The sequence below is a fragment of the Culex quinquefasciatus genome, chromosome 1 (genome assembly GCF_015732765.1).
Source record: "Culex quinquefasciatus strain JHB chromosome 1, VPISU_Cqui_1.0_pri_paternal, whole genome shotgun sequence".
Classification (NCBI taxonomy): Eukaryota; Metazoa; Arthropoda; class Insecta; order Diptera; family Culicidae; genus Culex; species Culex quinquefasciatus.
Window position 1 is genome coordinate 72,360,770 of NC_051861.1, and position 15,636 is coordinate 72,376,405.

General features: G+C 42.2%; 1 protein-coding gene across 1 annotated transcript in view; it reads left to right on the forward strand.

Moving 5' to 3' along the window:
* Positions 1-15,636, forward strand: part of LOC6031420 (protein timeless homolog) — a 158,445-nt gene that overhangs the window by 118,121 nt on the left and 24,688 nt on the right. Inside the window, exon 11 of the mRNA XM_038263257.1 lies at positions 11,605-11,746. Within this exon, the coding sequence (XP_038119185.1) occupies positions 11,605-11,746 (142 nt within the window). The remainder of the gene's footprint in view (positions 1-11,604; positions 11,747-15,636) is intronic.

Genomic DNA, 15,636 nt, shown 5'->3' on the forward strand with positions numbered 1-15,636 from the left:
ATTTTAATAAAAATCAACTAAACTATACAAATTTATAGTGTTTTGGAATCGTTATGAAGTCAGCTATACAGCCACACCAAATTTACATGGTTTACGATGTTCTAGGTCATCCGAAACTTCGTCAAGTTAAGGCCTATGTGTTCAACGCCGTACAAGTATGAGGTAGGCGATTTGACTGTGGTTTTTGACCACAGGTCATATCCGGATAACCTCAGGGAGGTTCAGGGACTAGTCTACCGATGTGTGGTCATTTTTTGGGTCTTCTGTAGAGTCCCAGGAGTAACGGCCGATGGCTCTACCACCGCAACAAGATAGAGGTCGGAGGTTTTCGACCTCAGTTCATATCCGGATAGCCTCAGGGAGGTTCAGGGACTAGTCTACCGGTATGTGGTGATGTTCTGGGTTTTCTGTAGAGTCCCGGGAGGTACGTCCGATGGGTCTACCGCCGTAACACGGCAGAGGTCGATGTTTTTTGACCTCAGATCATATCCAGATAGCATCAGGGAGGTTCAGGGACTAGTCTACCGATATGTGGAAATGTTCTGGGTCTTCTGTGGAGTCCCGAGAGCTACGCCTGAAGGGTCTACCGCCGTAACAAGGCAGAGGTCGGTGGTTTTTGACCTCAGATCATATCCGGATAGCCTCAGGGAGGTTCAGGGACTAGTCTACCGATATGTGGTGATGTTCTGGGTCTCCTGTAGAGTCCCGGGAGATACGGCCGATGGGTCTACCACCGTAAGAAGATAGAGGTCAGATGTTTTTGACCTCAGATTATATCCAGATAGCCTCAGGGAGGTTCAGGGACTAGTCTACCGATATTTGGAAATGTTCTGGGTCTTCTGTGGAGTCCCGGGAGCCTGAAGTGTCTACCGCCGTAACAAGGCAGAGGTCGATGGTTTTGACCTTAGATCATATCCAGATAGACTCAGGAGGTTCAGGAACTAGTCTACCGATATGTGGAGATGTTCTGGGTCTTCTATAGAGCCCGGGAGCTACGACCGACCGCCGTAACAAAGCAGAGGTCGATGGTTTTGACCTTAGATAATATCCAGATAGCCTCAGGAGGTTCAGGGACTAGTCTACCGATATGTGGTGATGTTCTGGGTCTTCTGTAGAGTCCCGGGAGCTGCGTCCGATGGGTCTACTGACGTAACACGGCAGAGGTCGGTGGTTTTGACCTCAGATCATATCCGGATAGCCTCAGGAGGTTCAAGGACTAGTCTACCGATATGTGGTGATGTTCTGAGTCTCCTGTAGAGTCCCGGGAGTAACGGCCGATGGCTCTACCACCGTAGGGTATCTGGATATTATCTAAGGTCAAAAACCATTGACCTCTGCTTTGTTACGGCGGTAGACCCGTCGGTCGTAACTCCCGGGACTCTATAGAAGACCCAGAACATCTCCACATATCGGTAGACTAGTCCCTGAACCTCCCTGAGTCTATCTGGATATAATCTAAGGCCAAAAACCATCGACCTTTGCCTTATTACGGCGGTAGACCCTTCAGGCGTAGCTCTTGGGACTCCAAAGAAGACCCAGAACATTTCCACATATCGGTAGACTAGTCCCTGAACCTCCCTGAGGCTATCTGGATATGATCTGAGGTCAAAAAACACCGACCTCTGCCGTGTTACGGCGGTAGACCCATCGGTCGTACTTCCCGGGACTCTACAGAAGACCCAGAACATCACCACATACCGGTAGACTAGTCCCTGAACCTCCCTGAGGCTATCCGGATATGATCTGAGGTCTAAAACTACCAACCTCTGCCGTGTTACGGCGGTAGACCCATCGGACGTACCTCCCGGGACTCTACAGAAGACCCAGAACATCACCACATATCGGTAGACTAGTCCCTGAACCTCCCTGAGGCTATCCGGATATGATCTGTGGTCAAAAACCACAGTCAAATCGCCTAACACATACTTGTACGGCGTTGAACACATAGGCCTTAACTTGACGAAGTTTCGGATGACCTAGAACATCGTAAACCATGTAAATTTGGTGTAGCTGTATAGCTGACATCATAACGATTCCAAAACACTATAAATTTGTATAGTTTAGTTGATTTTTTTTTTAAATATAGCCCATGTCTCCCATATAGCCAAAATCCCATAAGCCCTGTACCTCGCATATGCAACTCTTGCGACAAAACCGAATCAGGTGGAATGACTCGTATATGCAAAATTGCATATGCGAGGCGCTCTTATACGAGGTTTAACTGTATACATGAGTCTGTAACCCTATGTAACGTATATGCACCATCGGGTACACAACACCGTGCTGAGAGAGAAAAGCTCTTCAACTCAACAATAGCACACTATCTTCGACACAACGCTCACTACACGCTCCTTGCTGGAGATTTTAACGCTGTTATCAGGTCGAGAGACTCCACTGGTAGTAGTAACTTTAGCAGATCTCTCGCCAACCTGACACAGCAGCTGCGCTTTGTTGATGTATGGGCAACCTTACGGAGAAACGATGACGGCTTTACCTACATCACCCATAACTCTGCGGCCAGGCTGGACCGGCTGTACGTTAGTGTGGGAATGAAAGAACAACTCCGTACTGACGAAATACATGCTTGTTCTTTCACAAATCACCATGCGCTCACAGTACGCCTCTGTTTACCATCTCTTGGTAACGACCATGGCCGGGGTTACTGGTCTCTTCACCCACGGCTGCTTGATGCGGAAACCCTGGATGAACTGCGCACTAAATGGACATACTGGACTAGACAACGTCGACACTACACTTCGTGGTTGAACTGGTGGCAAGGCTACGTGAAACACCGTTTGAAAGCCTTCTTCCGCTGGAAATCAACAGAGTCTCACCTGGCTTCTCAACAACAACATCAGCACCTGTACAGCCAGCTCTCCTCTGCGTACGACGAATACCAATGTAATCCAGCAGCTTTGTCCAAAATCAAGAAAATCAAAGGGCAAATGTTGTCACTCCAACGCAAACATTCTGAAGCATTCTTCCGAAACAACGAAACCCGAGTCGCCGGAGAGTCTCTCTCCACATACCATCTCGGAGAACGCACTAGAAAGAGAACCAGCATCGATCAACTACAAACCGATGACCACAGAACCCTGGAGAACCAGACCGACATCCAAAACCACGTGGTGAGTTACTTTAGGGACCTTTACTCTGCAGAGGAGAGGCTCCCTGAACAAGACTTTGTTTGTAACAGGGTTGTACCCTGTGACAGCGAAAGCAACAACAGTAGCATGAACGAAATTACCACGCCTGAGATCTATCAAGCGATCAAATCAAGTGCTTCGCGGAAAGCAGCCGGACCAGATGGGATTCCAAAAGAATTCTATTTGTACGCCTTTGACATCATACACAGAGAACTGAACCTAATCATGAATGAAGCTTTGAATGGAGATTTCTCAGCTGATTTTGTAGCTGGAGTGGTTGTTCTTGTGATGAAGAAAAACACTCCCAACACTGTCCACGGCTTCCGCCCCATATCTCTACTGAACTACGATTATAAGCTACTAGCACGAATTCTCAAAAGTCGGATTGATCGAATTTTGAGATCCCACGGAGTTCTGAGCTCTGCACAAAAATGCTCCAACTCTGAAAGGACGATATTTCAAGCTACCCTCGCCATAAAAGATAAAATCGCCAAACTGAACAAAGAGAAGAAGTCGGCGAAGCTCATATCTTTCGATTTGGACCACGCGTTTGATCGAGTTGATCGATCTTTTTTCTACACCACCATGCAAGATCTCGGTTTTAAACCCTCACTGATCGCTCTACTAAAAAGAATCGGCGATCTCTCATCCTCTCGCCTGCTCATTAACGGTCACCTCTCTGAGTCCTTTGCGATTGAGAGATCTGTCCGGCAGGGTGACCCACTGGCCATGCATCTGTTCGTGCTTTTCCTGCATCCCCTTATCTGCAAGCTTGAAGCGGTATGTAGTGGAGACGATGACCTTATTGCAGTTTACGCTGACGACATCTCTGTAGTTGTTTCCAACAATTCGAAAGTGGACGAACTGAGAAGGTTGTTCCAGAGTTTTGAGAGCTGCTCAGGGGCCAAGCTGAACACAAACAAAACATTCGCGATGGACATCGGATGGTGCAACCAGCGGAACCGATGGGACATCCCTTGGTTGCAGACAACAGACCAGATGAAAATTCTCGGAATCATCTTTACAAACTCCATTCGACGGATGATTACCATCAACTGGGATAAACTCGTGGGAAAATTCGCTCAACTGCTGTGGTTGCAGAAACTGCGACTTCTCAGTCTACACCAGAAGATTGCAGTACTCAACACATTCGCAACCTCGAAGCTGTGGTACGTATCATCTATCCTCACCATCAACACAGCACACATAGCAAAGATTACGTCGCTCATGGGGTCCTTCTTGTGGGATGGAGCTGCCCTTCGAGTACCGATTCATCAATTAGCTCTCCCAATTGAGACGGGCGGGCTGAAACTTCAGCTTCCTTTTTTCAAATGCAAAGCACTTCTGGTATACAGACACCTCGCTGAAAGGCAAAGCTCACCTTTCTACGCTTCGTACCTGGCTTCAACTTTGAACCCACCCAACCTCTCCGCAATCCCGTCCAGCTTGCCCTGTCTAAAAACGGTGTGTCAGGAGTTCGCATATCTTCCACAACGACTTCGAGACTCGACACAGTTATCCAGCTCAGCAGTTCATGGACACCTTCTGTGCAGTGCTGAAAAACCGAAGATCATGCAAAAACATCCCGACCTGTTGTGGACTAGAATATGGAAGAACATATCTGCAAAGGAATTAAACACTGCCGAGAAGACCTGCCTCTACCTGACAGTCAACCAGAAAATATCGCACCAAGAACTACTCTTCCGGACTAACAGGGCTCCTTCGCCAAACTGCGAGCACTGTGGATTCGTTGGCACCTTACAACACAAGCTAGCAGATTGCAGCCGAGTTAGTGGAGCCTGGGCTCTACTGCAAGGGAAACTGCATGGAATAACAACAATCAACCTTCCCTACGAAGCGTTAGCACGACCAGAACTCCGGCGTATCGGGAGACGAACGAGAGCAGCAATACTTAAAACATTTGCTTGTTATGTCATTTTCATTGAAAAAGTTAATGGATTGGTAGACATTAACGCTCTAGATTTCTTTTTACAAACTGAAGTTCACTTAATCTGTTAAATAACACTTAGATTTAATATTTGCATTGACTGAATAAAACAACTATATATATAAAAAAAAAAAATAGAACTTTATTAATAATTATTAACTCTGGCTAAACAAATCGGTTGGAAATTTGGATCGAGCCAGTATCGGTTTGACTCTTCGAGAAAAATACAAGCAAAAGCAAATGCTTTACAAGTATGTACCAAACAAGTATTTTTATACATTCTCTGTTCATCTTTCGTTGGGTTCGGTCGTCTTTCGAGCTAGCTTAGCGCATTTTAGCGGTGTTTTGTCAACTTTCGCCGACGACCATGGCGGCGGCCGCGACGGCGAAGAGTGAGTGGACGGAGCACAGGGCTGAGGCGGGAAGGCCGTTCTACTGGAACGCGGCCATGAAGAAAAGTATGTGGGAGAAACCGGTAGGTTTCCAACCCAAAACATAGGCGGCGACGGGCATGGAGGTGGAAGACTCCGAAGGAGGAGGAGAGGTTGGGGGCGAATTTCGTCCCATTGTAAAGGTTCGGCGCAGGAAGGCCAAGGAGGAGATCATCGTCGCTGAAGGCCCGGAGGTGAAGAAACTGCTCAGCAACAACAAGTTCAGCCCGCTAGCGGAGGAGAGCAACAACGACAACAATGCGAACCCAGCCGCAGAAAACTCCACCCCCGTGGTACCAGCATCCGGCAAGTCGGCCGAGGAAAAGAAGCAGCCGCCGCTGGTGGAGAAAATACGAGCTTCGCCTGCCTTGCGAAGGTGATGTCGACATGTGATGTCCAGCCGTATCACAAACTTACGCCGTCTGGACCGCAGCTGCCCCAAACGTGCGCAGTTCATCCAGTCGAGGCAGCAGGCGTCCAAGCCGAAGCCGCCAGCATGGAAGAAGGACAAACAGACGCAACAAGGCGACCGAAAGCTGTACAGCGAGTCCGAGCCGTGGGCCATTTACCGAGAATATAGAGTTCGCTTGAGGCAGTGCCCTAGTAGCAAGTAAAACATCGCTTTTTATTTTTTTTGTTGAACTATTGCTACACAAGCGTTTTTATACGTTAATTATTGAACAAATGTCATAAATTTGGTCAATTTTCTCATTTTGATCAAAAAACCATTGTTCAACATGGTTGTGTAACACAAATGCCAAATCTAGCAACAGATTACGAATAGTTGATTTTGAAGTTTATTCTGACTCAAATGGAACATGATTGTAGAACTCGAAAAGCAAAATGACATTTGCAGACTTGATGTTCCATTTCAGTTAGCTAAACATGATAACATAGTAGAATTGACCTCTGGCTTCGGATGGGATTTCACGTATACAAGTTGTTTATGTGTAGTTCGAGTTCGTGTTTTAAAAAACCGAGCAAATAGAAACAGCTTATGTTCAAAAGAAGTTTTGGCAAACTGTTAGTGAACTTGGTAAAACCTAGATGACCGCAGACTTCTTATTGACGTTTATGCCTGCTCATCTAACATAACTCCTCGTGGAATGAAGCAGACGCGCGCCCGGACTTGACATTTGGAGTGATCTTGGGTTCGATACTTGCCCAGAGCATTCTTCATCAAAAAGGAAAACTGAAAATGCAGCACCAGGAACCAGCAGCAGTTTTAGAGTAGTAGTAGTAGCAAGCGATGTTAATTAGCACTCAAACATAATTTTAAAAAAATCCCCAAAGGCATAATAAGGAAATTGATTGATTTTTTTTGGTTGATATTTTTTTTATTATACATCATTCATATTGTAATCATTCATAAATGGCGTATCCCTGTCCAAACTAAAAATCAAACCATCCACATTAACGACCCCCGGGTCTTTTGTGGTCTCTATTGCAAGTTTCTGCTCGAACCTAGGAGTCCGAAGGCTTGAATGGGGAGAGCACCCAAACCTCTTTCTACTCCAAGGAACCTTCCACCCCAGTGTTTGAACTGACGACCTTCGGATTGCGAGTCCAACCGCCGCCAGCGATTCCATCGGAGTAGGTTTGGTTTGGTGTGTTGTTTGTACTTATGGCATGGAGACGACTCCAACACTTAATGACTTAACGGCCTAACAACCAAGGCCGGGACCGACATTTTACTTCCTTATCCGATGGAAGGTGCCCTGTTCAAACTAATAAATTACAAAAAAACTAGTAGTTAAAGTATTGTAAAGTGACATTACTCACAAATAAAGGATTAAATTGAAAAAAAAAACTTTTGAGCGAACACCTTAAACGTATTTTATGAAGAGCCTGTTTAACATTCTTGTCTGCCGCGATATGTGCTGGGACGGTTATAAAAACGTTTGCCTGACTCCCTCCCCCCAAACGTTTTCTATGCAAGAAGGACGTGCGCTGGTAAAACTTAATTAAACCACGCACATTTCTAACAGGTTAAGAAATGTTTAACAACAGAAAAATATGCGCTTTTTTCCATCGTTCAAGAGTTGGAAAAACATTGTAAATGAGTTCAACAATCAGCTCGCAAATCTTTTGGCGAACAAAGTGTGCTACTTTGGTGCAAGACGCCCGAGGAACAAATTGATGTGATCGCGCACTTGTTGACACATAGTACGGGAAAATGATCATCAACGTCAGTTACGTTTTTTTCTTCTTTTTTATTATTTTTGTACTATTGACCCTCGGTCCTAACCTGGTCTCAGCACCTAAAAGGACCTAATAAAAATAAGTTATGAAAAAAAAGTATTTTTATAACTCATTACTTTTACCCAAATAAGGTAAGTGTAAACACATTATTTGGCTAAATCAAGAATACTGCACAACACCTGCTGCTGTACAGCTGAGAGAGCCACCCGACTAAAACGGTCCACGGCCCATCAGATGATGGAAACCGCCACCGAGGCAGCATCACGGAAAGACTAATTTCCCAAATCATAAATCACAACATGGTACCATAACACATAACAAGGCGGCGCTTATAATTTTGGCGAGGTGTTGCACACAAACACAACTGGAAGTGTGAATGTATGTGTGAGGAAGCACGCGAGATTAATTGCGAAATAAAATCCAATTAATTTTGTGCGAAGCACCAACCCACGTCGGAAACCTCAGCAGGCCACGTCGGCAGGAATCTGCTAAGCCACCAAGCTGCCGCAGACTTTTCATTCTGGGTGGTGTGGGGGAGCTGTTCTGAGTAGCAGGCGTTGCGCGTTGGAGAAAGATTCACCTTCGCGCGCCACGGGTGGTGTGAAAGTGACAGCCATGACTTGCTGCGATGACAACGGCAACTGGTCGCCGCCGCCATATTGCGCAAATTTGAATTTGAATAATCTCATAAATGTCGCACGTAAGTGAGTCTAATTTAAAGTAAACATAACGCAACGACATTCATTTAAACCAAGAGAAGGGGGTTGGGATGAGGAGCACCAATTCCATCATTTGTGGTAGAGTGAGGTTAAAACATTCGGTGCAGCAGCACATGTGGGTATAACCTCAAACCACTCTTCCAAGTATGAATTTCGCGGCGACAAAGAACTACCTCGCGACATTTCTGTGCAGGATGTTGCCGTGAAAGAGAATGTTTCGAAAACAGAAATTGCGCGGTGGGTGTGACATTCCCGCAGGATCAGTATCCCAAGTAATGCTGTATGTTGGTTTTATCAAAACAATTCAAAATTCTGGTTCTGGTTGAGAGTTTCAAGTGCGACATAAAATCAAGCAAGGAATAAAGCTTTTGTTTTATGATTTATTCCGGCAGCCAACACGTGTGTGGCACAAATCTGACCTTAAGAGATTTGAGACGTTAAATAGCAAAGGTTTTTAGTGGCAGCAAATCAGCGTGGACGTGCATTGTTGTCAAATGGAAATTTTTGACGAAATTAAGCTTAGGAAGTTCTTTCATTTGCCCCAAAAGTCAAAACGGGGTTTGCCTACAATTGGGTACTAAAGCCCTGTGTCAATTTTTATGTACAACGGTAAAAAACACGATTAAAAACCATTTCTGATCTTTTTTTTTTGATTTTAACTCAAAAAAAAATTTGACAAGACAACATTTTTTCGATGGATCAACTATGGTCCCCTTGGAACGAGCTGTCAAGTAGGAGCTTTTCTGTCAAGAAGGACCGCGAGGTTAATTTTTCAAAATTGATTTAAAAATCCATTTTAAACTCTTTGTGGTCGTACAAAGGGTCATTGTACTCAGAAAAATAAGCTTTATCGCTGTAAACAATTCTATCAGCAATCTTAGCTTCATTTTAGGACCCAATTACTTATACCTTAGAAATATATACTCAGTCTAGGAATTTGAATCCACGGCAGTAAGTAACGTCCTTTTTCTTAACTATTTTTCAATTCTAAGCAACTTAACTATTGTCAGTTAAGTGATTGTAGATAAGTCATTATTTATTGTTTTTCATGATTCCGTGTACCAAGTTCAACGAAATGGAATGTGTTATTCTCGAAACGTCAAAAATCTATGTGTGGCAACAAAGTGTAAACACGACGAAATGTTGGCAAAAATGAAGAATCGTTTCAGAAACAACGGTGAAACGTGTCGTAAACATAAATAGCACTGTCAAGTATTATGTAGAGAAGGAACTGTGGGTGGAGGAGGGGAGGGGGTATGAGGGAAATTTTCCATGGTATCTACACGGTAAATTCGATAAGAGCTAGATTTTTTAAAAGAAAGCGAACGTTCTGAAATTGTTCTGGAAACTACTGCTGGGTAAAGCTTAAACAATATTTTTCGCAATCAAAATAGTAGGTCGCCCATTAATGTCTTTACAAAATTAGTCTTTATTAGCCATATCCGCAACCGAAAAAGGTCACAATTCAACTGAGCGTAATCTCTTCCAACCCAATTCACCCAACTTTAGTACTAAGGCTTTCCTCTGATGCTGCTGTAATACTGCACATGTCGTGAGAGGGGTAATAACATGAAACGTGACGTGAAATGCCCCGCCAAACCATTCGGTGTCGGTTGGAGCAGATTACGTGGGTCGTCTGGGTGGCGTTTCCCTCAAAAGCCGAATATTAAAACCTTTTAAAACCAAAATAATGTGCAAATACACATAAATACAAATTTACATTGGTGCCTCCGCCAGCCTTCGTGCTACGGATATTGGCGCGCTTGTGCTGTGCTGTTTGTACAGGTGACTTTTGTGCTGTTTGTGTTTGTGTGCCAATGATGATGTTGTTTTGATGCCTCGCTTGCCGCATCGTCAAAGTAGAGGGGCTGGGTGAGAACCCGGAAAAACCTTCCTCCAAAACTGGCACTGGCGCGCCAAATTACCACCCTTTGCCCCCTACAAACAAACACACAGGGATGTGGTTTGGGGCATAGACATGCAGACATTGATGTTCTAACAGTTTACAAAATTTTAATCCGTTTTTTTGTGAGCTCTCTCATTTAATATAATGGGGCATTCAAAACCCACTTGGTGTTCGATTTTTGTAAGAAAAAAAACTAAAAAAGAGGTGGAGGAGTTTTTTTCCGTTCATATCCAAATATTTGAGGCAAACGAAATGTGGAAGTGTAAACAAAGAGTCTGTCCTGCTCATGTCAGTTGATATTCAAATTAGGAATGAGCAGGATAGACTCTTTGTTTACTCTTCGACATTGGCCTAATTTCATTGTTTTGCTAGATTTTTTTTTCAAAACGTTCGTTATTTTTGAACCTCGTTGGAATAATACATTTATACGTCCATTTGTCTGACAACCCATGATGGCAGCATCGGGTAGTCAGTCAGTATGCATGTTCAACATTTGGCGAAGCTGTTGTTTGGAGTCCTAATCCCGGCGGCCGGCCTCCGACAATCTGGCAACGTTCGTTTTAATAACACTCGAGCGGTTTTGTTCTGTTTCCCGGGTGAGCACAAACACAACCCATATGGAATCCAGAGTACCTCTACTGCTGTGAATGTGTGCTTCCCCCCTAGACATGGGCTCAAATAATAATCCCGCAGACGTTCTATGTTAACAGGGCACATACAAACACTCATACACAAACCCAAATTTGGATTGCGCCAGGCTCGGCGGAACGAACTAATAATATAAATTTAATCCTGTTAATAAATTTCGTTAAAACAACTTTATTCAAATATATGTATTTGCAGCCGGAATGAACGTCGTCGGCGCGCACAGCTTCTTAACTGTATGGCAAAACCCTTTTCTGTCTGTGGTGTGTAATTTTGGAAAAGTTATAAGCCATATGCCGTCTTGTTTTGCTCTGTTTGCGCTAACAGATTCAGGAAGATGGTTCATGTTTCAGGAAGTGCGCTATAATGAGCATAACTGCCACCGTTATCAAACGTAGTTAAATTTTGTCATACATTGTTTGATTATATAACAATGTCTTTAGTTTAACTGTGTATTAGGGACAATCATGAAAAATGCACAAATTACATTCTTCTTTTGTTGTTCTTAGAGCACACCCCATATCTGCATCATGTCAGTCGACCATTAGCATGAGTCAAAAAAAATTTCAATTAATCAAATACCATCTCTCTCTTCCCATCAACACAGACTGCTCAACCCGAAAGTGGTCCGGGCCTGCACGTTGGCCCTCGCCGACTGGGAGCAGATTCCGACCGGGTCGCTGAAGGCTGCCGTCACCTTGCTCCATCGGATTGCCGTGGGTTGTAAAATGCCAGCGATGTTGTTTCAAGTAAGTGCAATGATAAAAAAAGGCGGCGAGATTTTCCCCTCTCGTCGCATGAGCCTTGTCGCCGAGTTGTGACTGATTGTCTGATCCTGATAGGAAGTTTTTACTTTCCCAACCGTCATCGCCTTTTATCATCGACACTGCTGCCGGCTCATCAGAAATAATGAGTGGATTTTAACTTTCTTTGCTGGTGTCATCATTAGATTGTTTTTTTTTTGTAAATCACTGAGCTGCTTTTTTTTCAATTTCTATCAAAAATTGGTTTATTTTTATTAGAATTTTCAATTTATCGAACTCATGCTTCTCCATAGAAATAAGTTTGCATGACATTTTGCTGAAGCTGCACGGTGCTTTAAATTCGATCAATGTACTGAAATTCGATGACATATTTTCAAAACAAATCATGCAGTGAGTCAAATATTTCTCTTTACGGATTTTTTACGGAAGCATTATTTGGTGTAAAGGTACCTAAGAACTAATTAATCTTCCAATGAAGATTTATATTTTGACGAGAGAGAATGTCCATTTTAAGACCCTATGTGAAAAAAATTAGCAACGGCCTAATGTGAAAAAAAAACAAAAAAAATAGAAATAATGAAAATCAATGAAAAACAGCAAATAGGATATTTTTTTAAAATATGCAGTAATAGTAGTTTATGCAACAAGTTGCAAAAAGAGGATTTCTTCAGCACGAGTCGTACATTCATCAAACGAGGTTCACCGAGTTGGATAAATACGAAGAGTGCTGAAAAAATCAAGTTTTGCAACGAGTTCCATACAACATTTTTTGCAATTCCAAAAAACACACACTGAGTGAAATTTTATGTCAAATTTTCATTTTTTTTGTCAATAAATCGTTTAAATCAAAAAAATGTTGAAAAGTGTTACTTTTCGAAACAAGTGCTGAAAAGTTCAACTATTCAGCACCCATTTGAGTGCTGAAAAGTAGAACTTTTCAGCATTTATTTTGAAAAGTGTTGTCGTGAAACTATTTACTTTTCCTGTCATTCTTGAACGACGAAATAGCATTCTTTTCTGTACCAAAAATAACAGAATCGAATAGCAACACTTTTCAAAATAAATGCTGAAAAGTTCTACTTTTCAGCACTCAAATGGGTGCTGAAAAGTTGAACTTTTCAGCACTTGTTTCGAAAAGTAACACTTTTCAATTTTTTTTGATTTAAACGATTTATTGACACAATACATGAAAATTTGACATAAAATTTCACTCATTGTGTGTTTTTTGGAATTGCAAAAAATGTTGTATGGAACTCGTTGCAAAACTTGATTTTTTCAGCACTCTTCGTATTTATCCAACTCGGTGAACCTCGTTGGATAAATGTACGACTCTTGCTGAAAAAATCCTCTTTTTGCAACTTGTTGCATAAACTACTATTTTGTTTGATATTTTCCTCGTTTAAAGCATCCTAAAACTGAAGTATTTATTATAATAAAATATTTTCTAGAAGTGTATCATGTGAGCAGCAGTACCGGGAAGATGGATTTTTGTGTTGTTCTCTTTGTGCTGTGTCCGTATTCGTGTTCAAATCATGCATGCGGTGGGGGTAGGGATTATTAGTGCGGTGCCTGTGGGGACGCGCAGTCCTGTTTTTTCGTGTCATTTCCGTTTCTTTTGTGTCGCTGTTTGTGTGCATAGGGTAATTGGTCTTCTTCTTCTTCGTTCCATTTTTTCTTTTTTTTTAGACAAGCAAGTCGTATTGCTGGATTAAGTCCTTTCTATATCATCGATGATCGGAAGGCACGCCGACGAATATGTTTTAAGGCTTATGATATTATATAATCATTTTAACGAATGAGAATCGCGGTCGAATTAATTGGCCGGCGTCGGTATTGATCAGCAACGGACCTTTGAAAATTGCGAAGGGGTGATGATTGGTTCCTACTTTTCATCTGTGGTCCACGGAGCAATGTTTGGGGGTCCTGGTCAATAACGAAGTAGCAGCACCGAGTAGACACCAATGCTTTGCTATGCTATGCTATGCTATGCTATGCTAATAAAATATTTTCTAGAAGCAAACATGCAGCTTTAAACTTGTTGTTTAAATCTGAAATGGCAACAACACCGTTCACTGTTGTTTAATGAATGCATTTTTCATAATGTTTAATGTTGCCAATTTGTTGTTCGCATTTCCTTTCAAATCATTAACAGCATTCGTCCCTTTTGCAACCAATGGTTATAAACTGTAATTCCATTGCTGTCGGAAAAACAAAACCTTATTTTTTGCATTGTCGGCATATTTTCCTTCAATTCTACGCAAAAAAAACGATTTTTGTTTCCGCTCTTTGCCAAAAAATAGATGAGCAATTCTCTGCGAAATTGATCTTTTTTTTTAAATTTTAATTTTTGTATTTTTTAATCCGGCTGAAACTTTTTTGGTACCTTCGGCGCAGGGTTGCGAATGAGCGAGCGCTCACGGAAGGCTTGCTCGCTCCAGCTGGAGCGTGAGTTTTTATCAGGTAGCTCGTGCTCGCTCACGCTCACCGGAGCGTTTTGCGCTCACGTGAGCTGGTGAGCCAAAGTAGGTAGTTGTTTTTTCCTGTTGAAGCATCTGCCTGTTTGAAACGAAGTTTCTAGAACTATCTTAGCACAGGCAGCAAAAAAAAATCAAGAAAGTGGTCGAACAAACAAAAGTAGGCAATGAAATGGATTTGATCGGCGATCCGAAATTTACGTTCTATTTAAAATCTAGACATTTTTCGAACAAGGAACAAAAAACTAAATTCATAATGTAAACATTCATTTTCGTGAAGAGATGCACTGTTTGTTCACAAATCAAATCCATATTGGACCATATTGTATTGTTGTTATGTACATAAATATTGACAATTTATGTATATTTTATTTATGTTTAAATAATCTTTTAAACAGTTACAATCATCCATGTTCAAAAAATCATATATAACTTGTAACTGAATATTTTCAGATGTTTGGTTGCGAAAATGTTGAATAAAATCCACTTGTTGGAAGAAGAGCCAACCTTTTCGTGGTGAAAAATATTGACAATTTATTTGATTTGAGTCAAAAGGGTTATTTCAACCCTTAGGAATTTTGAGGCATATATTTAAAATAGAACTGTTTCAAAAATGTTACCCTATTTTCTAGAATGTTTGCTAAATAAAGACTAACCTTATAGAAATGATTAGCCGTTTCTAATCACTGAATCACTGAAAGATTTAATAAACGGAATAACTTTTTTTAACGGTAGCTCATTCTGACCCGCAATCTGGAAATGTAGTCAAAACACTGATTAGGTACATAAAACAGTTTAATGTTATATTTTAATCAACCAAGCATTTCACCTTGAATCGAACTTACCAAAGCATAAATCCTCTTGAATCAATTCATTGTTTTGTAAGTTTTTCTAAGGTTTACAGGCCCTTTTATTTAGGCGTCTATACCCCTCCGCCCCTCTCTGCTACAATAAGGCCTTTAAATTCTAAAATATTTATACATTCAACAGCATGTCTGAAAAATTATTTGACCCTTGCGAATCCAACCTTTTATGTAAAAACATGATTGATGAAAATAAGCTATTCCAATTCATATATCATAAAATTTGTTCACAAAGTCATATTTCCACAGCCCTACTGCACCTTACGCAAAAATTCCATCTAGAATTGAAAAAAACTTTCTCATAAACGTTAAATGATAAGCGACACGTCCAAAATGAGCGCTCCGTGAGCGAAATATAAGCGTGAGCGCGAGCGTGGAGCAAACGCGAGCTAAAAAAATCGGAGCAAACGTGAGCGCGGGCAAACGTGAGCTAGCTCGCGCAGCGCTCCTCCTCACGAATGAGCGAAAAGTGAGCGCTCACGAGCGCGTGAGCGCGTGAGGAACGCAACACTGGGTATGCCCAAAGAAGCCATTTTGC